We start from the raw sequence: 25,287 nt of genomic DNA on the forward strand, positions 1-25,287 counted from the left end.
TTATATTTCTTAAATGGCTTTATTTCTTTATTTATGTACTTATTTGTATCAGTATGGACTCAGGGTGCCTCATTTTATATAATGGATTACAGGCATTCTCTGGAGATATTGTGGGTTCAGTTCCAGACCACTGCAATAAAGTGAATATTACAATAAAGCAAGTCACAAGAATGTTTTGGTTTCCTACTGCATATAAAATTTATGTTTACACCATACTGTAGTATATTGAGTGTGCAGTAGCATTATGTCTTAAAAAACATTGTACATACCTTAATTTTAAAATGCTTTACTGCTAAAAAAAAAAAATGCTAACCATCATCTGAGTCTTCAGTGAGTTGTGGTAGTAACATCAAAGATTACTGTTCACATATCACCATAACAAATATAATAATAATGAAAAAGTTTGAAACATTGCAAGAATTACCAAAATGTGACACAAAGCCATGAAATGAGCAAATGCTGTTGGAAAAATGGTGTGATAGACTTGCCTGAGGTAGGGTTGCAACAAACTTTTAATTTGTAAAAACTGCAGTATCTGTAAAGCACAATAAAGTGGAGGTGCAATATAATGAGGTATGCCTGTATAATCAATCATCCCATACATTTTGATATGTTCATTAAAATTCAATTAAAAATATTTCCGAGTTTCTCTTGTGATTTCTTTGATCCATGAGACTTTCAGAGAAGCGCTGTTTAATATGCAAATAGTTGGGAACTGTAGATATATGAATGTTATTGACTTGTAATTTAATTCCTTTGGTGTCATATTTCAGTCTACTAAAGTGTATTGTGCTTTATTTTATGGATCAGCAGCTAGTCTATGTTTAGTGAATATTTCACATACATTTGAAAAGAACATGCATTCTAAAGTTGTTGGATGTGGATTCAAAAACTGTCAGGGTTAAGTTGGTTAAAAGGTTCACTAATCTTTATTGGTTTTTTTTTTTTACTACTTGTTCTGTGAATTACTACATTTGTCTATTTCTCTTTTTTGCTGTCAGCTTTTGCTTCATATATTTGAAACTCAGTTATTTTGTACATAAACATTTAGAATTATGTCTTTCTGCTGAACTTTCATTATCACAAGTGTCCTTCTTTGTCTCTGGTAATACTTCCTTTGTCCTGAAGTCTAATTTGTCTGATACCTTACTGTTTGCATGGTACATCTTTTTAATTTCAATTTATTGTGTCATAATAACTGAAGTGTTTCTCTTAATACACAGAATATAATTAGGTCTTGCTTTTTATCCAGTTCCACAATCTTGGACTAAAAAAAAAAATTCAATCTCTGCTTTTTAATTGTAGTGTGCAGTTTATTTGAATTTAATGTAATTATAAATGTTTGGGTTTAAGTGTACCATCTTGCTTATTTGTTTTCTATTTGTTCTCCTGTACTGCCCTCTTTTGGGTTGAGTACTTTTTATGCATTTTTAAATTTCCTCTATTGACTTTTTAAAGTTGCACATCTATTTAAATTTTTAAGAAAATCCTCTCGGCACTACAATATGCAATCTTAATCTATCACAGTCTACTTAGAATTAATATTATACCACTTCAGGTAAAAGGTACGAACGTTACAGCAGTATAATTTCATTTACCCCAACCCCCGTGATGTTAGTGTCATTCATTTCATATCTACATATGTTATAAACACCACAATGTATTGTTGGTATTTTTCCTCTAAACAGTTATCTTTTAAAGAAATTTTGGCATGAGGAAAAAATACTTTTATTATTAATCCACGTTCACCATTTCCAAAGCTCTTTATTCTTTTATGTATATCCACATTTGGCATATTTGTTCTGCCTGAAGAATATCCTTTAATTTTTCTTATGGTGCAGGTCTGTTTGTGCTGAGTTGTCTCAGCTTTCATTTATTCAAAAGTGTCTTTATTTCATTCTCATTTTATGGTAATTTTTACTAGATATAAAATTTTGTGTTGAGAGTTTTGATTTTTTCAGTACATTAAATATGTTGTTCCATTATCTTTTGGCATCATTGCTTCTGATGAGAAGTCAGTGATAATTCCTATTAGTTGCTGATCCTTTTATGTAATTTTTTTTTCTGGGTATTTTAAAGATTTTTCTCTTCATCATTGGTTTCACTAGTCTGGATATGCTATGCCAAGATGTTGTGTCCCTGGGTAAAGCTTTCTTCTATCTGGAGTTCACTGAGCTTCTTGGATCTATAGACTGATGTTTTCCACCAATTACATGTATTTTAGAGCACTTGACTTTGTCTCACATGTTAGTGAGTCCTTGTTCATTTTTTGCAATTTTTTTCTTTCTTTTATTCAAATTGGATGATCTCTATTGAATTATCCTCAAAGTCACTAATCCTTTATTATACAGTGTCTATTATTTTTCTAAGTAGAATTTTTGATTTCAGATTTCATATTTTTCATTTCTAGAATTCTTCCCCCCATGGTTTTTAATAGTTTCTATGTCTCTGCTAAGAATCCCTATATATTCAGTCATTATGTTCTTCTTTTCTTTTAAAATCCTTGAACATATTTATAATAGCTGCTCCAAAGTGCTTGTCATTTCAACATCTGGGTCATCTCAGGGTCTGTTACTATTAGCATCTTTTTCTCTTCATAATACATCACATTTCCCTGCTTCTTCACACACCTAGTAATGTGCGACATTGTTTATGCTCGACATTGTGGATGTCACATTTCAGGGAGTTTGGATTATATTGTCTTTCTTTAAAGGATATTGAGTTTTTTTTTTTTTTTTTTAAACATCTTTATTGAAGTATAATTGCTTTACAATGGTGTGCTAGCTTCTGCTTTATAACAAAGTGAATCAGTTATACATATACATATGTTCCCATATCTCTTCCCTCTTGCATCTCCCTCCCTCCCACCCTCCCTATCCCACCCCTCTAGGCGGTCACAAAGCACCGAGCTGATCTCCCTGTGCTATGCGGCTGCTTCCCACTAGCTATCTATTTTACATTTGGTAGTGTATATATGTCCATGACACTCTCTCACCCTGTCACATCTCACCCCTCCCCCTCCCCATATCCTCAAGTCCATTCTCTAGTAGGTCTGTGTCTTTATTCCCATCTTGCCACTAGGTTCTTCATGACCTTTTCTTTTTTTCCTTAGATTCCATATATATGTGTTAGCATACTGTATTTCTTTTTCTCTTTCTGACTTACTTCACTCTGTATGACAGACTCTAACTCCATCCACCTCATTACAAACACCTCCATTTCATTTCTTTTTATGGCTGAGTAATATTCCATTGTATATATGTGCCACATCTTCTTTATCCATTCATCTGATGATGGACACCTAGGTTGCTTCCATGTCCTGGCTATTGTAAACAGAGCTGCAATGAATATTTTGGTACATGACTCTTTCTGAATTATGGTTTTCTCAGGGTATATGCCCAGTAGTGGGATTGCTGGGTCGTATGGTAGTTCTATTTTTAGTTTTTTAAGGAACCTCCATACTGTTCTCCATAGTGGCTGTATCAATTTACATTCCCACCAACAGTGCAAGAGTGTTCCCTTTTCTCCACACCCTCTCCAGCATTTGTTGTTTCTAGATTTTTTGATGATGGCCATTCTGACCGGTGTGAGATGATACCTCATTGTAGTTTTGATTTGCATTTCTCTAATGATTAATGATGTTGAGCATTCTTTCATGTGTCTGTTGGCAATCTGTATATCTTCTTTGGAGAAATGTCTAGTTAGGTCTTCTGCCCATTTTTGGATTGGGTTGTTTGTTTTTTTTGTTATTGAGCTGCATGAGCTGCTTGTAAATCTTGGAGATTAATCCTTTGTCAGTTGCTTCATTTGCAAATATTTTCTCCCATTCTGAGGGTTGTCTTTTGGTCTTGTTTATGGTTTCCTTTGCTGTGCAAAAGCTTTTAAGTTTCATTAGGTCCCATTTGTTTATTTGTGTTTTTATTTCCATTTCTCTAGGACCTGGGTCAAAAAGGATCTTGCTGTGATTTATGTCATAGAGTGTTCTGCCTATGTTTTCCTCTAAGAGTTTGATAGTGTCTGGCCTTACACTTAGGTCTTTAATCCATTTTGAGTTTATTTTTGTGTATGGTGTCAGGGAGTGTTCTAATTTCATACTTTTACATGTACCTGTCCAATTTTCCCAGCACCACTTATTGAAGAGGCTGTCTTTTCTCCACTGTATATGCTTGCCTCCTTTATCAAAGATAAGGTGACCATATGTGCGTGGGCTTATCTCTGGGCTTTCTATCCTGTTCCATTGATCTATATTTCTGTTTTTGTGCCAGTACCAAACTGTCTTGATTACTGTAGCTTTGTAATATAGTCTGAAGTCAGGGAGCCTGATTCCTCCAGCTCCATTTTTCGTTCTCAAGATTGCTTTGGCTATTCGGGGTCTTTTGTGTTTCCATACAAATTGTGATATTTTTTGTTCTAGTTCTGTGAAAAATGCCAGTGGTAGTTTGATAGGGATTGCATTGAATCTGTAGATTGCTTTGGGTAGCAGAGTCATTTTCACAATGTTGATTCTTCCAATCCAAGAACATGGTATATCTCTCCATCTATTTGTATCATCTTTAATTTCTTTCATCAGTGTCCTATAATTTTCTGCATACAGGTCTTTTGTCTCCTTAGGTAGGTTTATTCCTAGATATTTTATTCTTTTTGTTGCAATGCTAAACGGGAGTGTTTTCTTAATTTCACTTTCAGATTTTTCATCATTAGTATACAGGAATGCAAGAGATTTCTGTGCATTAATTTTGTATCCTGCTACTTTACCAAATTCATTGATTAGCTCTAGTAGTTTTCTGGTAGCATCTTTTGGATTCTCTATGTATAGTATCATGGCATCTGCAAACAGTGACAGCTTTACTTCTTCTTTTCCGATTTGGATTCCTTTTATTTCTTTTTCTTCTCTGATTGCTGTGGCTAACACTTCCAAAACTATGTTGAATAATAGTGGTGAGAGTGGGCAACCTTGTCTTGTTCCTGATCTTAGTGGAAATGGTTTCAGTTTTTCACCATTGAGGACAATGTTGGCTGTGGGTTTGTCATATACGGCCTTTATTATGTTGAGGAAAGTTCCCTCTATGCCTACTTTCTGCAGGACTTTTATCATAAGTGGGTGTTGAATTTTGTCGAAAGCTTTCTCTGCATCTATTGAGATGATCATATGGTTTTTCTCCTTCAATTTGTTAATATGATGTATCACGTTGATTGATTTGCGTATATTGAAGAATCCTTGCATTCCTGGAATAAACCCCACTTGATCATGGTGTATGATCCTTTTAATGTGCTGTTGGATTCTGTTTGCTAGTATTTTGTTGAGGATTTTTGCATCTATGTTCATCAGTGATATTGGCCTGTAGTTTTCTTTCTTTGTGACATCTTTGTCTGGTTTTGGTATCAGGGTGATGGTGGCCTCGTAGAATGAGTTGGGGAGTGTTCCTCCCTCTGCAATATTTTGGAAGAGTTTGAGAAGGATAGGTGTTAGCTCTTCTCTAAATGTTTGATAGAATTCGCCTGTGAAGCCATCTGGTCCTGGGCTTTTGTGTGTTGGAAGATTTTTAATCACAGTTTCAATTTCAGTGCTTGTGATTGGTCTGTTCATAGGATATTGAGTTTTGTACTAGCAAGGCATTAAATTTGTGGTAGATTCTTTTCATCCTGTCAAGTTGGTTTTATGATATTTAAAGGCAGATTTACTTCAGTTTTGTAAATAGTCTTAGTATGTGGTCCTTATTCTTAAAGCATGGCATTTCTGAGGTTTCATATAAATGCTCAGTGAGGTTGCTTCACTTTGGCTGAACCAGAATTAAAGCATGTCTCAGCACTCTGCAGCCTTTCCATTCGCTCTCAGTGCCACAGCAGAGGCTCTTTGATAGGCTTTGTCTACTTGCAGCCTACTCTCCCATCAAGGACCCAAAGGGAACCACCATGAAGACTTCTGGGTCCCCACTCGTCACACAGATTCTCCCTTTCTGGTATCTTGCCCCACAAATTCTAGACCCCTCATCATCCCTGAATTCTGAACTCTTATCTCTGGCTCTTCAGCTAAGTGACATCACTGGTCTCTGCTCTGGAACTTGTATACAGGGCTCATCTGTGTATTCTCCATTTTTTGAGGAATCATGGTCCTGCTGTCCTTATTGTCCACTGCCTAAATATAGTTGTCTCATATATTTTGTCCAGTTTTACAGTAGGAGGGCAAGTCTGAAAACCAATGTCTCCATTGGCTGGAAGTGGAAGATTCCCCCTTCCCTTACCTCACCAGTAATATTTTAAAACAGTTGAGCCAATATTAATTATATCATTATTTCTCTTTGTTTGGGTTTTAGTAAGAAACAGCTTGAACTATAGGGACCAATGAGAAGCTGATGCTTTTCTAAAGGACAAGAGATTGGGGATGGACACAAAAAGTGTTACACCTGTCCAGTTCACATGACACTCTAAGATACAACTCTTCTTTGTGTCTCCCAAGATGCAGATGGGTTCTCAAAGAGTAGATTCATGGTTCTGGAAGATCTATCAATATGATGACTAGCATAAACCACATCTACCTGAAAGAAAATCATGCCTAAACATGTGAAAGTATTCTTTCCTGGAGACATGAATGAGAAAATAGGGAAATAGGCAATTGGTGCTACTTTTTTGTGATCCTTTTCATATTCACTGCACACAACAGACACTTCCCTTTTAGTACAGACAAACTTTAAGAGCACTTAATTTGGATGAATCATCTCCCCAGTAAGCTGGGGTTCTGTAAATCGTTCAAGCTAGATCAGATTGTCATGTAGATTGTCATTCTGCAATAAGCAGACTTACTGAAATCTTTGTGCATTTTCATAAAGAATAAAAGGGAAACAATAGCTTTCTTAGACTTAGTTATGGGTAGTCATCAAGTCATAAATTGCTAACTTTTGGAGAACTTCCAAATCTTTTGTTTATATAAGCAGTTTGGTATAATTGGAAATGACATGGATTTTAGAGTCAAACACATCTGAGTTTGAATCACGATTTTCAGTTTTCCTTATCAGGTTTATCAACTATAAAATAGGTATAATAATTCTGTTGGTTAGGATTATTATGAAAATTAAATAAGATAACATGCAAAGCCTCTGGCATAATGCCTGGCACTTTGCAGATGATTAAGAAGAGTTAACTTCTTTAATTTTTTGAGCTGTAATGATTTTGTTCCTGATAATCATAAAGCACTTGCATGCCCTCAAGCAAGACAGACTATAAATTTAAGCAGGCATAATCACAAATATCTCCTACTGTTATCAAAAGGAAAGACTTGCATTATTAATCCTACAAGATTAAAACAATTCTTCAACTTGAGGAGCTGTAAATTTTTTTTTTACTTTCTTGAAAATGAGTTAAAATAGGAAAAAATTAGGTTCTTTTTAGTTCTTTTACTTTAATTGAGTGATAAACCCTAGCACGCAGTATTTTATAAAATTTCATTTGATCCATTTTGGGCATAAAATTGATGACATGTTATGCTTAAAAGTAGAATTTGTCACATTTAAGGCTCTTAGTGATTAATAGTTCAAACATAATAGCACACTGCAGGGAGTTATACAGAATTGGAAAGCAGCTAGTGCCAAGTTTAACACTTCACTCACCTTCCAAAAATATACTGCAGAACTTCTGATTCCAGTTATCCAGATAAGGATATATAAGAGAATACTCTTACTGAGAATGACTAGAACAGCTGGATAAAATAATTTCTAAAATTCTATTTGAAGACACTGGAGACCTACCAAGACAGTGAGTATTTGAAGGACCAAGTTCCTAGACAGAAGCAAAGCCCAGAGAGGTATAAGCCTGATATTTGGTGCTGCTTTTGCTTTCAAAGCATTTGCCAATTTGTAATTGGTGGCCAAGAGCCTGAGAAACTGCACAGAAAGTAGTGTTTGAAAAGTTGAGAAACTGCACAGAGCTTTAGGTAGAGTTTCAGGTATCGGACTAAAAGTACAAAGTTATACTTCAGACACTGCTGAGGAGGCAGAGCTTTCAGCTGGGACTACTAAAGGGCTACATTCTTGATATAAGTATAAAGTGGAAATAAACCACCTCTCAGACTGAAACTCAGCTTCAAATAAACTCAACTCCAGAACAGATTAAAATGTTGTTTAACCTTTACCCTAATTATTTGCCAGAAACAAAAGTAAATTCTTTCTGGAGGAAAATAACATCATATACAGCCTCAAATTATCACTAAATTTTAAATATCTTATGTCCAAAATTCAATTTAAAAAAAAAAGAGGAAAGAGATAAGAGTAAATGACCCCCAAACAATAGCAACAACAAAAAGGCCTACCAAAAAGACATTAGTCAAGAGAAAAAGAGGAAAAAAAAAAATGAAAGAGAAGAATGGAATATAGTTAATACTAAGAAGGCCAAGGATGGTTAAAGGACATAGAATAAGTCAGACATACAGAAAAGAAATAGTTGTACTATTATTTATGTTTTACTTCAATTAAATAATCCAATTAAAAGACAAAGCTTGTGAGAGTTGATTACAAATATCCAACTCTATATTGCTTACAAGAGATACAACTTAAATATAAGGAAACATGGATTATGATATACGAAGGATATAAGTAAACACAAACCAAAATAAAGCTGGTGTAGGTATACTTTGAGATATGAAGTAGGTTTTAAGACAAACACTTCTAGAAAATAGAAGAATGTTTCATAATGATAAAGGTGCAATATACCAAGAAAATATAACAGTTCTAAACTGGCATGCACCTAACCACACAGCCTTAAAACAAATAAAATAACAAAAAAGGCAAACAGAACCACAATCACAGTGGAAAATTTTAATACATCAGTCTGAGTGAAGATATAGAAGAATTGAACAACATGACTAACAAACTTGATTTTATATAGGATACTGTACCCAACAACTGTAAACTGTAGAGTACATATTCTTCTCAATGAACATGGAAACTTCACTATTGACCATATAATGAGCCATAAAGAAAGTTTCAACAAATTTCAAAGGGTTGACATAATACAGTAGGTTAAGGGGTGTGTGTGTGTGTGTGTGTTGTTTGAAATTAGTTGAAATTTAAAGAAACCATGGGCAAAGAAGAATTCAGAACAGAAATGTTAGAAATATTTTGAGCTGAATGATAATGAAAAATATGACATAAAGTGTCAGAACACAAAGCTATGCTTGAATGGAAATTATCCCCTTGAATGCATACATTGGAAAATAAAGCCTAAAAAAATCCATGATTTAAGCATCTATCACAAGAAGTTAGAATAAGAACAACACATTTAAACAAAGTTGGAAGACTTATGCTACTGGATATAAATACTTAAAAAGGACAATAATTAAGACTGGTCTTGGTACAGGGATACAGACCTAAACGTATATATGGGAACCTGATTTATGACAAAGGTGGCCATGTAAAGCAATAAGCAAAGGACAGTCTTGTTAATAAACAGTCATAGGTCAACTGGATATATATGTGTGTGTGTGTGTGTGTGTGTGTGTGTGTGTGTGTGTGTGTGTGTGTGTATATATATATATGACAGAAATTAATTTTGAGCCATACCTAGGTGGATCATAGCTTTGAATGTTAATATTAAAATAATAAAACTTTCAGAAGATTAAAAAAGGAGAATATTTTCAAGACCTTGGGATAATAAAAGATTTTAAAAACAGTACACAAAGAGCACTAACCAGCCCCTAGCAACTACCCTTCTGCTCTTTATTTCTATGAAATCAGCTTTTTTCTTTTCAAGATTCCAGATATAACTGATAACACACAGTATTTGTCTTTCTCTATCTGGCTTATTTCACTTAGCATAATGCCCTCCAGGTTCATCCATGTTATAGAAAATGGCAAGATTTCCTTCATATTTTGGCTGAACAATATTCCATAGTGTATGTGTGTGTGTGCGTGTATGTGTGTGTATACATATATGTGTATATACATGTGTGTATATATATATTTTTCTGTATATTACATTTTCTTCATCCACTCATGTCAGTGGACACATAACTTGCTTCCAGATTTTGGCTCTTGTGAGTAATGCTGCAGTGGACATGGGAGTACATATATCTCTTCAAGATATTGATTTTGTTACCTTTGGATATGTACCCAGAAGTGGGAATACCGGATCATATGGTAGTTCTATTTTTAATTTTTTGAGGAACTTCCATATTGTTTTCCATAATGGCTGTATCAATTTACAGTCCCACCAACAGTACAAGGGTTCCCTTTTCTCCACATCCTTGCCAACATTTTTAAATCTTATGTCTTTTTTGAAAAAAGCCATCCTAACAGGTGTGAGGTGATAGCTCACTGTGGTTTTGACTTGCATTTCCCTGACGACTGCTGTACCTGTTGGCCATTTGTATGTCTTCTTTGGAAAAATATCTCTTCAGGTCCTTTGCACATTTTAAAATTGCATTATTTGAATTTTGGTATTGAGTTGTATGAGTTCGTTACGTATTTTGGATATTTACTCCAGATCAGATATATGATTTGCAAATATTTTCTCCCATTCCGTAGACTGCCTTTTCTTTTTCTTGTTTGTTTCCTTTGCTGGGCAGAAGCTTTTTGGTTTGATGTAGTCCTACTTATTTATTTTAGCTTTTTTTGCCTTTGCTTTTGGTGTCTTATCCAAGAAATTACTGCCAAGACCAATGTCAAGTGGCTTTTTCTCAGTGTTTTCTTCTAGGAGTTTTGTGCTTTCAGGTATTACACGTAAGTCTTTAACCCATTTTGAGTTAATTTTTGTGGGTGGTATAAGGTAATTTTTGTGAGTGGGCCCAGTTCCATTCTTTTGCATGTAGATACCCAGTTTTCCCACCACCATTTACTGAAGAGACTATCCTCTCCCCATTGTGTGTTCTTGGTGCCCATGTCAAAGAGCAGTCGACAGTATATTCATGGGTTTACTTCTAGGCTCTCTATTCTGTTCCACTGGTCTGTATGCCTGCTTTTATGTCAGTACCACCCATAAAATGGAATACAATGTAACCATTAAAGTAGTGATATAGGTCTATATTTATTTTTATGGAAAACTGTCACTATAACATTGATGAATGAAAAAAAGCTAGTTATAAATAAAAAGTTTAGTACGTGTGTACACTTACAGAGGTATTTTAAAGGATGTTCATTTCTGGATAAGAAAATTTCAAGTGATTTTTTTTTTACTTTGTTCTTTATATTTTATGGTATTGTTTTTTATTATATTATTATTTACTCATAATCTAAAGATTTCATTTTCATCTAAGGGCTTACTGAATCATATTGATTTTGCTAACAAAATATCTTCTCTTCTATATTCATGTAATTCAGGCCCTGTTTCAGGTCTTCATTATTTCTTGCAATTGGCATGTAAAAGCAACTGTTGCTCTCTCTTAATAGTAATGACACATAATATCTGTTTAGTACTTCCTAGTTTACAAAGTACTTCCAATACAGTATCTCCACTAAGACTCAAAAACAATCTCAAAATGGATTAAAGACATAAATGTGAGACCAGATACTATAAAACTCCTAGAGGAAAACATAGGCAGAACACTCTTTGACGTAAATCATGGCAATATTTTTTTGGATCCATCTCCTAAAAGGAAAGGAAACAAAAGCAAAAATAAACAAGTGAGACCTAATTAAACTTAAAAGCTTTTGCACAGCAAACGAAACCATCCACAAAAGTGAAAAGACAACCTACTAAATGGGAGAAAATATTTGCAAATGATATGACCAATAAGGGGTTAATATTCATAATATATAAAAAGCTCATACAACTCAACATCAAAAAAACAAACAACCTGATTACAAAATGGGCAGAACTGAATAGCCAGTTTTTTCAAAGAGGACATGAGATGGCCAACAGGCGCATGAAAAGATGCTCAACATCACTAATCATCAGGGAAATGCAAATCAAAACCACAATGAGATACCACCTCACACCCATCAGAATGGCTATCATCAAAAAGAACACAACAAATGTTGGTGAGGATGTGGAGAAAAGGGAACCATCATACACTGTTGTTGAGAATGTAAATTGGTGCAGCCACTGTGAAAAACAATATGGGGTTTCCTCAAAAAACTTAAAATAGAACTACCAGCAATTCCACTCCTGGATATATATCCGAAAAAAACCCAAAACCACTAAGTCAAAGAAGATACATGCACCTCAATGTTCACAGCAGCATTATTTATAATTGCCAAGGTATGGAAGCAACCTAAGTTTCCATCAACAGTTGAATGGATAAAGAAGATGTCTTATATATATACATTGGAACACTACTCAGCCATAAATAAGAATAAAACTTTGCCATTTGCAGCAATATGGATGGACTTGGAGGGCATTATGCTAAGTGAAATAAGTCAGAGAAAGACAAATACTGTATGATATCACTTATATGTGGAATATAAAAAATACAACTAGTGAATATAATAAAAAAGAAGCAGACTTATAGAGAACAAAGTAGTGGTTACCAGTGGGGAGAGGGAAAGAGGGAGGGGCAATATAGGAGTGAAGGGAAACAAAGGGTTATTATGGGATTACATGAAATCATTTGTGTGAAACTTAAAAATTATAAAGCACTATAGAATTCAAAGATGCTTTTATTCAATTAAAAAACCCAACCTATGGGTAGGTACTATATTATTATCGTCATTTATATACATTTTTTTTTTAAACATCTTTATTGAAGTATAATTGCTTTACAATGGTGTGCTAGCTTCTGCTTTACAACAAAGTGAATCAGTTACACATATACATATGTTGCCATATCTCTTCCCTCTTGCATCTCCCTCCCTCCCACCCTCCCTATCCCACCCCTCTAGGCGGTCACAAAGCACCGAGCTGATCTCCCTGTGCTATGCGGCTGCTTCCCACTAGTTATCTATTTTACATTTGGTAGTGTATATATGTCCATGACACTCTCTCACCCTGTCACATCTCACCCCTCCCCCTCCCCATATCCTCAAGTCCATTCTCTAGTAGGTCTGTGTCTTTATTCCCATCTTGCCACTAGGTTCTTCATGACCTCTTTTTTTTTTTTTTTCCCTTACATTCCATATATATGTGTTAGCATACTGTATTTGTTTTTCTCTTTCTGACTTCCTTCACTCTGTATGACAGACTCTAACTCCATCCACCTCATTACAAACACCTCCATTTCATTTCTTTTTATGGCTGAGTAATATTCCATTGTATATATGTGCCACATCTTCTTTATCCATTCATCCGATGATGGACACCTAGGTTGCTTCCATGTCCTGGCTATTGTAAACAGAGCTGCAATGAATATTTTGGTACATGACTCTTTCTGAATTATGGTTTTCTCAGGGTATATGCCCAGTAGTGGGATTGCTGGGTCATATGGTAGTTCTATTTTTAGTTTTTTAAGGAACCTCCATACTGTTCTCCATAGTGGCTGTATCAATTTACATTCCCACCAACAGTGCAAGAGTGTTCCCTTTTCTCCACACCCTCTCCAGCATTTATTGTTTCTAGATTTTTTGATGATGGCCATTCTGACCGGTGTGAGATGATACCTCATTGTAGTTTTGATTTGCATTTCTCTAATGATTAATGATGTTGAGCATTCTTTCATGTGTCTGTTGGCAATCTGTATCTCTTCTTTGGAGAAATGTCTATTTAGGTCTTCTGCCCATTTTTGGATTGGGTTGTTTGTTTTTTTGTTATTGAGCTGCATGAGCTGCTTGTAAATCTTGGAGATTAATCCTTTGTCCGTTGCTTCATTTGCAAATATTTTCTCCCATTCTGAGGGTTGTCTTTTGGTCTTGTTTATGGTTTCCTTTGCTGTGCAAAAGCTTTTAAGTTTCATTAGGTCCCATTTGTTTGTGTTTTTATTTCCATTTCTCTAGGACCTGGGTCAAAAAGGATCTTGCTGTGACTTATGTCATACAGTGTTCTGCCTATGTTTTCCTCTAAGAGTTTGATAGTGTCTGGCCTTACACTTAGGTCTTTAATCCATTTTGAGTTTATTTTTGTGTATGGTGTTAGGGAGTGTTCTAATTTCATACTTTTACATGTACCTGTCCAATTTTCCCAGCACCACTTATTGAAGAGGCTGTCTTTTCTCCACTGTATATGCTTGCCTCCTTTATCAAAGATAAGGTGACCATATGTGCGTGGGCTTATCTCTGGGCTTTCTATCCTGTTCCATTGATCTATATTTCTGTTTTTGTGCCAGTACCAAACTGTCTTGATTACTGTAGCTTTGTAATATAGTCTGAAGTCAGGGAGCCTGATTCCTCCAGCTCCATTTTTCGTTCTCAAGATTGCTTTGGCTATTCGGGGTCTTTTGTGTTTCCATACAAATTGTGAAATTTTTTGTTCTAGTTCTGTGAAAAATGCCAGTGGTAGTTTGATAGGGATTGCATTGAATCTGTAGATTGCTTTGGGTAGCAGAGTCATTTTCACAATGTTGATTCTTCCAATCCAAGAACATGGTATATCTCTCCATCTATTTGTATCATCTTTAATTTCTTTCATCAGTGTCCTATAATTTTCTGCATACAGGTCTTTTGTCTCCTTAGGTAGGTTTATTCCTAGGTATTTTATTCTTTTTGTTGCAATGGTAAACGGGAGTGTTTTCTTAATTTCACTTTCAGATTTTTCATCATTAGTATACAGGAATGCAAGAGATTTCTGTGCATTAATTTTGTATCCTGCTACTTTACCAAATTCATTGATTAGCTCTAGTAGTTTTCTGGTAGCATCTTTTGGATTCTCTATGTATAGTATCATGGCATCTGCAAACAGTGACAGCTTTACTTCTTCTTTTCCGATTTGGATTCCTTTTATTTCTTTTTCGTCTCTGATTGCTGTGGCTAACACTTCCAAAACTATGTTGAATAATAGTGGTGAGAGTGGGCAACCTTGTCTTGTTCCTGATCTTAGTGGAAATGGTTTCAGTTTTTCACCATTGAGGACAATGTTGGCTGTGGGCTTGTCATATACGGCCTTTATTATGTTGAGGAAAGTTCCATCTATGCCTACTTTCTGCAGGACTTTTATCATAAATGGGTGTTGAATTTTGTCGAAAGCTTTCTCTGCATCTATTGAGATGATCATATGGTTTTTCTCCTTCAATTTGTTAATATGATGTATCACGTTGATTGATTTGCGTATATTGAAGAATCCTTGCATTCCTGGAATAAACCCCACTTGATCATGGTGTATGATCCTTTTAATGTGCTGTTGGATTCTGTTTGCTAGTATTTTGTTGAGGATTTTTGCATCTATGTTCATCAGTGATATTGGCCTGTAGTTTTCTTTCTTTGTGACATCTTTGTCTGGTTTTGGTATCAGGGTGATGGTGGCCTCGTAGAATGAGTTGGGGAGTGTTCCTCCCTCTGCAATATTTTGGAAGAGTTTGAGAAGGATAGGTGTTAGCTCTTCTCTAAATGTTTGATAGAATTCGCCTGTGAAGCCATCTGGTCCTGGGCTTTTGTGTGTTGGAAGATTTTTAATCACAGTTTCAATTTCAGTGCTTGTGATTGGTCTGTTCATATTTTCTATTTCTTCCTGGTTCAGTCTCGGCAGGTTGCGCATTTCTAAGAATCTGTCCATTTCTTCCAGGTTGTCCATTTTATTAGCATAGAGTTGCTTGTAGTAATCTCTTATGATCGTTTGTATTTCTGCAGTGTCAGTGGTTACTTCTCCTTTTTCATTTCTAATTCTATTCATTTGAGTCTTCTCCTTTTTTCTCTTGATGAGTCTGGCTAATGGTTTATCAATTTTGTTTATCTTCTCAAAGAACCAGCTTTTAGTTTCATTGATTTTTGCTATTGTTTCCTTCATTTCTTTTTCATTTATTTCTGATCTGATCTTTATGATTTCTTTCCTTCTGCTAGCTTTGGGGTTTTTTTGTTCTTCTTTCTCTAATTGCTTTAGGTGCAAGGTTAGGTTGTTTATTCGAGATGTTTCCTGTTTCTTGATGTAGGCTTGTATTGCTATAAACTTCCCTCTTAGAACTGCTTTTGCTGCATCCCATAGGTTTTGGATCGTCGTGTCTCCATTGTCATTTGTTTCTAGGTATTTTTTGATTTCCCCTTTGATTTCTTCAGTGATCACTTCGTTATTAAGTAGTGTATTGTGTAGCCTCCATGTGTTTGTATTTTTTACAGACCTTTTCCTGTAATTGATATCTAGTCTCATAGCGTTGTGGTCGGAAAAGATACTTGATACGATTTCAATTTTTTTAAATTTACCAAGGCTTGATTTGTGACCCAAGATATGATCTATCCTGGAGAATGTTCCATGAGCACTTGAGAAAAATGTGTATTCTGTTGTTTTTGGGTGGAATGTCCTATAAATATCAATTAAGTCCATCTTGTTTAATGTATCATTTAAAGCTTGTGTTTCCTTATTTATTTTCATTTTGGATGATCTGTCCATTGGTGAAAGTGGGGTGTTAAAGTCCCCTACTATGATTGTGTTACTGTCGATTTCCCCTTTTATGGCTGTTAGTATTTGCCTTATGTATTGAGGTGCTCCTATGTTGGGTGCATAAATATTTACAATTGTTATACCTTCCTCTTGGATCGATCCCTTGATCATTATATAGTGTCCGTCTTTGTCTCTTGTAATTGTCTTTATTTTAAAGTCTATTTTGTCTGATATGAGAATTGCTACTCCAGCTTTCTTTTGATTTCCATTTGCATGGAATATCTTTTTCCATCCCCTCACTTTCAGTCTGTATGTGTCTCTAGGTCTGAAGTGGGTCTCTTGTAGACAGCATATATATGGGTCTTGTTTTTGTATCCATTCAGCCAGTCTGTGTCTTTTGGTGGGAGCATTTAATCCATTTACATTTAAGGTAATTATCGATATGTATGTTCCTATTCCCATTTTCTTAAATGTTTTGGGTTTGTTATTGTAGGTGTTTTCCTTCTCTTGTGTTTCTTGCCTAGAGAAGTTCCTTTAGCATTTGTTGTAAAGCTGGTTTGGTGGTGCTGAACTCTCTCAGCTTTTGCTTGTCTGTAAAGGTTTTAATTTCTCCATCAAATCTGAATGAGATCCTTGCTGGGTAGAGTAATCTTGGTTGTAGGTTTTTCTCCTTCATCACTTTAAGTATACCCTGCCACTCCCTTCTGGCTTGCAGCGTTTCTGCTGAAAGATCAGCTGTTAACCTTATGGGGATGCCCTTGTGTGTTATCTGTTGTTTTTCCCTTGCTGCTTTTAATATGTTTTCTTTATATTTAATTTTTGATAGTTTGATTAATATGTGTCTTGGTGTGTTTCTCCTTGGATTTATCCTGTATGGGACTCTCTGTGCTTCCAGGACTTGATTAACTATTTCCTTTCCCATATTAGGGAAGTTTTCAACTATAATCTCTTCAAATATTTTCTCAGTCCCTTTCTTTTTCTCTTCTTCTTCTGGGACCCCTATAATTCGAATGTTGGTGCGTTTAATGTTGTCCCAGAGGTCTCTGAGACTGTCCTCAGTTCTTTTCATTCTTTTTTCTTTATTCTGGTCTGCAGTAGTTATTTCCACCATTTTATCTTCCAGGTCACTTATCCGTTCTTCTGCCTCAGTTATTCTGCTATTGATCCCATCTAGAGTATTTTTAATTTCATTTATTGTGCTTGTCATCGTTTCTTGGTTCCTCTTTAGTTCTTCTACGTCCTTGTTAAATGTTTCTTGCATTTTGTCTATTCTATTTCCAAGACTTTGGATCATCCTTACTATCATTATTCTGAATTCTTTTTCAGGTAGACTACCTATTTCCTCTTCATTTGTTCGGTCTGGTGTGTTTTGACCCTGCTCCTTCATCTGCTGTGTGTTTTTCTGTCTTCTCATTTTGCTTATCTTACTGTGTTTGGGGTCTCCTTTTCACAGGCTGCAGGTTCGTAGTTCCCGTTGTTTTTGGTATCTGTCCCCAGTGGCTAAGGTTGGTTCAGTGGGTTGTGTAGGTTTCCTGGTGGAGGGAACTAGTGCCTGTGTTCTGGTGGATGAGGCTGGATGTTGTCTTTCTGGTGGGTTCGTCCACGTCTGGTGGTGTGTTTTGGGGTGTCTGTGGCCTTATTATGATTTTAGGCAGCCTCTCTGTTAATGGATGGGGCTGTGTTCCTCTCTTGCTAGTTGTTTGGCATAGGGTGTCCAGCACTGTAGCTTGCTGGTCGTTGAGTGAAGCTGGGTCTTGATGTTGAGATGGAGATCTGTGAGAGATTTTCGCCGTTTGGTATTACGTGGAGCTGGGAGGTCTCTTGTGGACCAGTGTCCTGAAGTTGGCTCTCCCACCTCAGAGGCACAGCCCTGATGCCTGGCTGGAGCACCAAGAGCCTTTCATCCACACGGCTCAGAATAAAAGGGAGAAAAAATGGAAAGAAAGAAAAAAAGAGGATAAAATAAAATAAAATAATTATAATAAAAAATAAGAAAAAAAAATTATTAAGAGTAAATTTATTAAGAAAAAAAATTTTTTTTTAATTTTAAAAAATAGATTTATTAATTTTTTATACTAAAAATAAGAAAAAAATTATTTAGAAAAAATTTATTAAGAAAAAAAATTTTTTAATTTTTTTAAAATAAAAAATATGAAAAAACTTATTAAAAATTTTTTTTAAAAATAGAAAATAAGGAAAAAATTATTAAGAAAACATTTATTAGGGAAAAAAAAAATTTTTTTAAGCCAAAAAAAAAAAAAAAAAAACGGACGGACCTAACCCTAGGACTAACGGTGAGAGCAAAGCTATACAGACAAAATCTCACCCAGAAGCATACACATCTACACTCACAAAAAAAAGGAAAAGGGGAAAAGTTAATATATCCTGCTCCCAAAGTCCATCTCCTAAATTTGGGATGATTCGTTGTCTATTCAGGTATTCAACAGATGCAGGCACATCAAGTTGTTTGTGGAGCTTTAATCCGCTGCTTCTGAGGCTGCTGGGAGAGATTTCCCTTTCTCTTCTTTGTTCGTACAGCTCCCGGGGTTCAGCTTTGGATTTGGACCTGCCTCTGCATGTAGGTCCCCTGAGGGCGTCTGTTCCCCGCCCAGACAGAACGGGGTTAAAGGAGCAGCTGATTCGGGGGCTCTGGCTCAGTCAGGCCGGGGGGAGGGAGCGGTATGGAGGAGGCGGGGCGAGCCTGCGGCGGCAGAAGCCGGCGTGACGTTGCAGCAGCCTGAGGCGCGCCGTGCGCTCTCCCGGGGAAGTTTTCCCCGGATTACGGGAGCCTGGCCGTGGCGGGCTGTGTGGAGAATGACCTGTGCTCGCCCACAGGCTGTTTGGTGGCGGCAGCAGCAGCCTTAGCGTCTCATGCCCGTCTCTGGGGTCCGCGCTGATAGCCGCGGCTCGCGCCCGTCTCTGGAGTTCGTTTAAGTGGCGCTCTGAATCCCCTCTCCTTGCACGCCGCGAAACAAAGAGGCAAGAAAAAGTCTCCTGCCTCTTCGGCAGCTGCAGACTTTTTCTCGTGCACCCTCCCGGCTAGTTGTGGTGCGCTAGACCCTTCAGGCTGTGTTCACGCAGCCAACCCCAGTCCTCTCCCTGGGATCCGACCGAAGCCCGCGCCTCAGCTCCCAGCCCCCGCCCGCCCCAGCGGGTGAGCAGACAAGCCTCTCGGGCTGGTGAGTGCTGCTCAGCGCCGAGCCTCTGTGCGGGAATCTCTCCGTTTTTCCCTCTGCGTCCCTGTTGCTGTGGGATCCGCGCTGATAGCCGCGGCTCGCGCCCGTCTCTGGAGCTCGTTTAGGCGGCGCTCTGAATCGCCTCTCCTTGCGCGCCGCGAAACACAGAGGCAAGAAAAATTCTCTTGCCTCCTTGGCAGCTGCAGTCTTTTTCCCGGACTCCCTCCCGGCTAGCACCGAAGCCCGAGCCCCAGCTCCCAGGCCCCGCCCGCCCTGGCGGCTGAGCAGACAAGCCTCTCGGGCTGGTGAGTGCTGCTCGGCGCCGATCCTCTGTGCGGGAATCTCTCCGCTTTGCCCTCCGCACCACTGTGGCTGCGCTCTCCTCCGTGGCTCTGAAGCTTCCCCCCTCTGCTACCCGCAGTCTCTGCCCACGAAGGGGCTTCCTAGTGTGTGGAAACCTTTCCTCCTTCACAGCTCCCTCCCACTGGTGCAGGTCCCGTCCCTATTCTTTTGTCTCTGTTATTTCTTTTTTCTTTTGCCCTACCCAAGTACGTGGGGATTTTCTTGCCTTTTGGGAGGTCTGACGTCTTCTGCCAGCGTTCAGTGGGTGTTCTGTAGGAGCAGTTCCACGTGTAGATGTATTTCTCATGTATCTGTGGGGAGGAAGGTGATCTCCGCGTCTTACTCTTCCGCCATCTTGCCCCTCCCTCTCTATATACATTTTTAAAAACTCAAAAGTTACTGATCTTGAAGGGAACTTATGACCCAAATTCCATGTATCTACCATTACACCTTCCCATTACACCTTGCTGATTTGGGGTAAGGATAAACCCAAACTCCTTAACATGGTCTGGATGTAATAAGGAGTAGAGTACATTTCCCAGAACTGAAAGAAAGCTGATGTAGCTGGAAAGCAGAGAGGTGAGAGTGGAGGGGCCTTAGATGCCATATTAAGGAGTTAGAATTTATCCCAAAGGTGACGAGAAGCTGCTAAAGGGTTTTAAACAGAGGAGTGAAATTATAAATTATGATTTTTTTGACAAGGGGTCTGCAAACTTTTTTTGTAAAACACCAGATAGAAATATTTTAGGCTTTACAAGCTATATAGTCTCTTGCAACCACTCAACTCTGCCATCATAGAGTAAAGCAGTCATACACATTACATAAATCAGTTTGGCTGTGTTCCAATAACACTTCACTTATGGACACTGAAATCTGAATTTCACTATCATGTATTTTTAATATCATATATTTTAAAGTGTTTTGATACTATTTTTCTTTTGATTTTTTTCAGCGATTTAAAACTGTAAAAAGCCATTTTGGGGCTAGATTTGGCTGGCAGGCCAGTTTGCTGACCCTAATTTAGAAGATGTTCACTTAGGCTACAGTGTAAAGCAGACAAAGAGGTCCTTTCTGGCCCATTTCCTCAGGTCCAGTACCTACATACTGACTTTTTAATATTCAAGGCCTATTGATATCATGCTATATGTCTTTTATCCTTCTATCTCTGATAGATGCTAATGCAAAAAGAATATTCTCAGGTTAACCATTATACTTTTTAGGTGACCCCTTTGCGTTCAATGTGGTCATATTTTTATTCTTTAAGGAAGAGATATCTTGGCAGTAGAAGATAATTTACATGTAGGAATAATCCTGTTCATTTAAAAAACTTTTAAATTCAAAGAGGTAATATTTCTCAGTATATAGGCTAGATGATCATTTAAATAGTAATATTTGATCTATTAGAAAACATGATAAATTCTTTAGACAATTTCAATATAGAGCTTCAAATGTATATAGTAGAATCATGAGCTTAAATGGAGCTTTGTTTAAGGCCTTAATGCTCTCTTAAGGCTCTTAATGCTTCCTTAAGGCAGATCTTGGGCTATAAATAAGCAAAGTTACATAGGAAGAATAAGGATGTAGCATTTTGATTGTTTACTTTTACAAATAAAAAGGAAAGTAAAACTATTTCTCTCATTCCCTTATTTTAGGTTTTTACCTTTTACTAGTAAAAATCCTTATGGGTTAGGGTTAGGGCTAGCCTATCAGCAGAAAGCCTATTTGGCTTTAAACTAACATGGAGACTTTCTTTATATTGTTACTGCCTGAGACTAAATGCTGAAACAGATATGATTTGAAAAAAATTTATAAGATGGCTTTGATGATTATGTATTAATTAATAGCCAAAGCAGCAAAAATTACACAGCAATATAATAATACATTGAGAAAGAAAGTTTACCAGACACTAAATGTTTAAATACTCATCTCTTCAGTTCTTATCTTGGCTAGAAAAAAGACTGGGACTATAGACATAAAAAAAATAAAGAAATATGAAGAAAATCTACCTTTACTTGTGAGTAGTGTCAGAGGTGAGAAGGTGGAGATAAAGAGTGAAAGTCATTGGGGTCAGAAAATCTAAAAAGTGTTGTAATTAAATTTCTGACACTGTGATGTCTGCATGCATAGACTTTGGTGAAAATAATAAAATGTTCCTTTAATATACTAATATGCCTGATCAATTTGACCTAACAAAATACAGATGACCAACAAAAGGCTCATACATTTGAAGTAATTAGATTTTTTTCATGATCAATGAAAGCACAATTTAACTGAATGATGCAAAATTAGAATTTAAATAACAAATTCATTCCAAAGTCCTGAACCCATATTAACATCTAAAGCATCAAAGCTTAATTTAAACTACAAAATGTCTTCCTTTGTGCAGAAGATTCAGGTAAAAGAGCCTTCCAGAAGTTTTTGTTGTTTTCAAGAAGCTTTTGCTTCATTGTTTCATTGACAACAGTGAAATCTCTGTGGAGCAGAATATGCTGGAAAACCAGGAACCCCACCTTTGTTTATCTGATCTCACTGGACGCTGTGATGAAAGATCTTATAAAATAAGAACCTGATACAGAGCACAAGGATCTGTAAGAAACTGGTTGATTTTACTGTTCCGTAGCTAATAAACGGAGGACTAAAGCATATTTGAATTTATATCCTCTTGGATCCACTTTGCACTGTGGATACTTTAAAAATACAAGTGAGAACATTCATAATATATTACTTCTCACTAAAACCTAAGGGACAAACTGAGCACATTCAAGATCTAGGGAACATGTTTTGCCCTATGTCCTGGTTTCTGAAGCTGTACTTCTTTAGAGAATGGATTAGAAAGACATTTAAGCTTGTTAGATACAAAGGTGTCATCCCCTCACATCAACGTACATGAGGAGAAACGTTCAAGAATTATAAATTCTTAGAAAACATAAAAAATCCTTTGGGTCTGGCAAGGAAAATGTCAACAAGTCAAAAGAGACTAGATGGCTATTGACCAGTTTCATGAAGGCAGAGCTGCAAGCCAGGATGGAATAATGCTTTCCCACCATGTGTCGAAGGCACAAATGACACTAATCCTTTTTAATGGTCACAAAAGCTGACAACTTACTCAGCCTTAGAACTGAAGGCACAAAATCATCTCTAGGAATGACTCACCATAAACAGGTCACGAGCACCAATGTCAACAGCTAACAGAAATGCCTTTTCAAATCTCTGGTACCTATAAGGAAGAAAAGAAATGTTGTATGTTGTGAACAAAACTACAGAAGAGGAGAGAGCAGTTTGTTTAATTTACTTATGTGTTACTGTTTTTGTTCTGATAAGAAAAATATTCTCAAACAGGAGGGACTTCGCCTGCTGGGATCTTCCCTATGTGAACTCTTATTGTACTTATGAGGAGCTGAGGCACACAGCCCTGTGGAGGTGTTCAGTGCAACTTTCAAAGATAAACATAACCAGATTAGGTGCTGCTTAATGTGGAGAAATGATAGCTTAGGAAATAATGTTTCTCATTATATTTTACTTTGTTGTGTTTTGTTATGTAAGAGAAAAGTATGGGGATATGGAGAATATAGCAGGATAAGAGCAATTAACAAATCATGTAATTATACTTTTATGTTTCTTAGGTAAAACTTGAGAAGTCAAATGTTGCATTATTACAAAACTCTCATATTTGTGAGTTTGGAAAAAATACGTTCTCTGTTGTAAATGAAAATTATAAATGGTTTCTAAGATTTTTTTTTTTTCTTGGAGTATAGTTGCTTTACACTGCCGTGTCAGTTTCTGCTGTATGTACAGCAAAGTGAATCAGCCATACGTATACAAATATCCCCTCTTTTTCGGATAAGTATTTTTTAAAGATACTACTTTTCTACTCTTTTATCCTATCTTTCCTTGAGGTAAAACTGAGAATTTTCTTTGTGAAAGTTTAATTTTAGGCTAAAATACATGAGAACAAACTTCAGTTTAAATTAATTACCTCTGTAGAAATTTTAAAATCCTGAGAGAAAAGCATGTCACAAACACAATTTGCACAGGATTTGGGAATGAAAGTTCATCTTTATTTTGTCTAAACGTTGAGACTTACATATAACTGTCAGTCTTTCTGACTCAAGAAACAAGAAGATAAATAACCAAGTTGTTCTCTGTTCTCTGTTTTATATTGTGAAATAAAATGGTATAAAATATAATGATGTGCCACAACAAGAGAAGCCACCACAATGAGAAGCCTGCGCACTGCAACGAAGAGTAGCCCCTGCGTGCCACAACTAGAGAAAAGCCCTCATGCAGCAATGAAGACCCAACGCAGCCAAAAATAAATAAATAAATAATAAATTTATTTTTTAAAAAATATGAGATTTCAAATAAAACGTGTCAGAAATGTAGAATATTAATTATTATTGACAGAGTACATACATTTATTAGTGAAATAGCTAATACAATTAAAATTCAAACACACAAGGCTTATTATGAGCTGGTAGGTCCAGAACCTGGTAGGTCCAGAACCTGAAACACTTCACAATTTCCATGCTGTGTTTGATTACTCTTATCCCATCTCCTCCCTGGCTCTACTTACTAGTATCTCCAGTATTTGCTTGAATCCCTTTCAACTATGGGAGATCAGAAGAAAATTGTGTTTATTTTTGTTCCAGGAAGCTGAATGATTCATTATATACACAGTGGAAGTGGGATGTAATGAGGAAGAAGACAGAGGATCAGCAAGTTGTACTACTCTTCCATACATTCACTGCCATTTTGCATTTGTTGCCACTCCAATGAAACTTTTCTAGCAGTAGTAAATTATCCATCTTCTAATGTTCAAACTTAAAGATAAGTTCTTATCTTGTGTGCCCTTTTGGCCATATCTGACCCTATTAACTTCCCCTCCTTGAAACCCTCTCTTTCCTTGCATTTGGAGATTCATTCTTTGTTTTCTCAATTCTTAGAATTCATCTTCTTAGTCTCCTTTTTAAGTTAATTTTTCTCTGCCTACTCCATGAAGTTTTCCTCAGTAACCTTACCCACTCCTGTGGCATTGATAATTATATCAATGACCCATAAATCTCTAGGATCCATTTATTTCCTGAGCTCCAAACTCTTTATTTCCAGGCAACTCAAATTTAACATGTCTAATATGTCCATTGATACATAAATTTGGCAACCATATATATGATTAATTGAAATTGGGAAATATGAAATTAAGGTGGACAGGTCAGGAGGTACTCTTCATTCTAGGTGAGAGGTAGTGATTAACATTATGATAAAATGAAAGAGTTGGCATTGGCATCTGGCAGTACGTTCAACCAAAAATATCAAAGGGCGCTCCCAACTAGATTGCTTATAAAATATATGTTAAAGTACAACACAGGACTCTAAAAAAAGGGAAATT

General features: G+C 36.5%; 1 protein-coding gene across 5 annotated transcripts in view; it reads right to left on the minus strand.

Annotated features, from left to right (window-relative positions):
* The window catches only part of WDPCP (WD repeat containing planar cell polarity effector), a 548,844-nt gene that overhangs the window by 177,855 nt on the left and 345,702 nt on the right, over positions 1–25,287 (minus strand). For all 5 annotated transcript variants that reach the window (XM_061211054.1, XM_061211055.1, XM_061211053.1 and 2 more), the window contains one exon: positions 23,055–23,118. In XM_061211054.1, coding sequence (XP_061067037.1) covers positions 23,055–23,118 — 64 coding nt within the window. The remainder of the gene's footprint in view (positions 1–23,054; positions 23,119–25,287) is intronic.

Source organism: Eubalaena glacialis, chromosome 14 (genome assembly GCF_028564815.1).
Source record: "Eubalaena glacialis isolate mEubGla1 chromosome 14, mEubGla1.1.hap2.+ XY, whole genome shotgun sequence".
NCBI lineage: Eukaryota > Metazoa > Chordata > Mammalia > Artiodactyla > Balaenidae > Eubalaena > Eubalaena glacialis.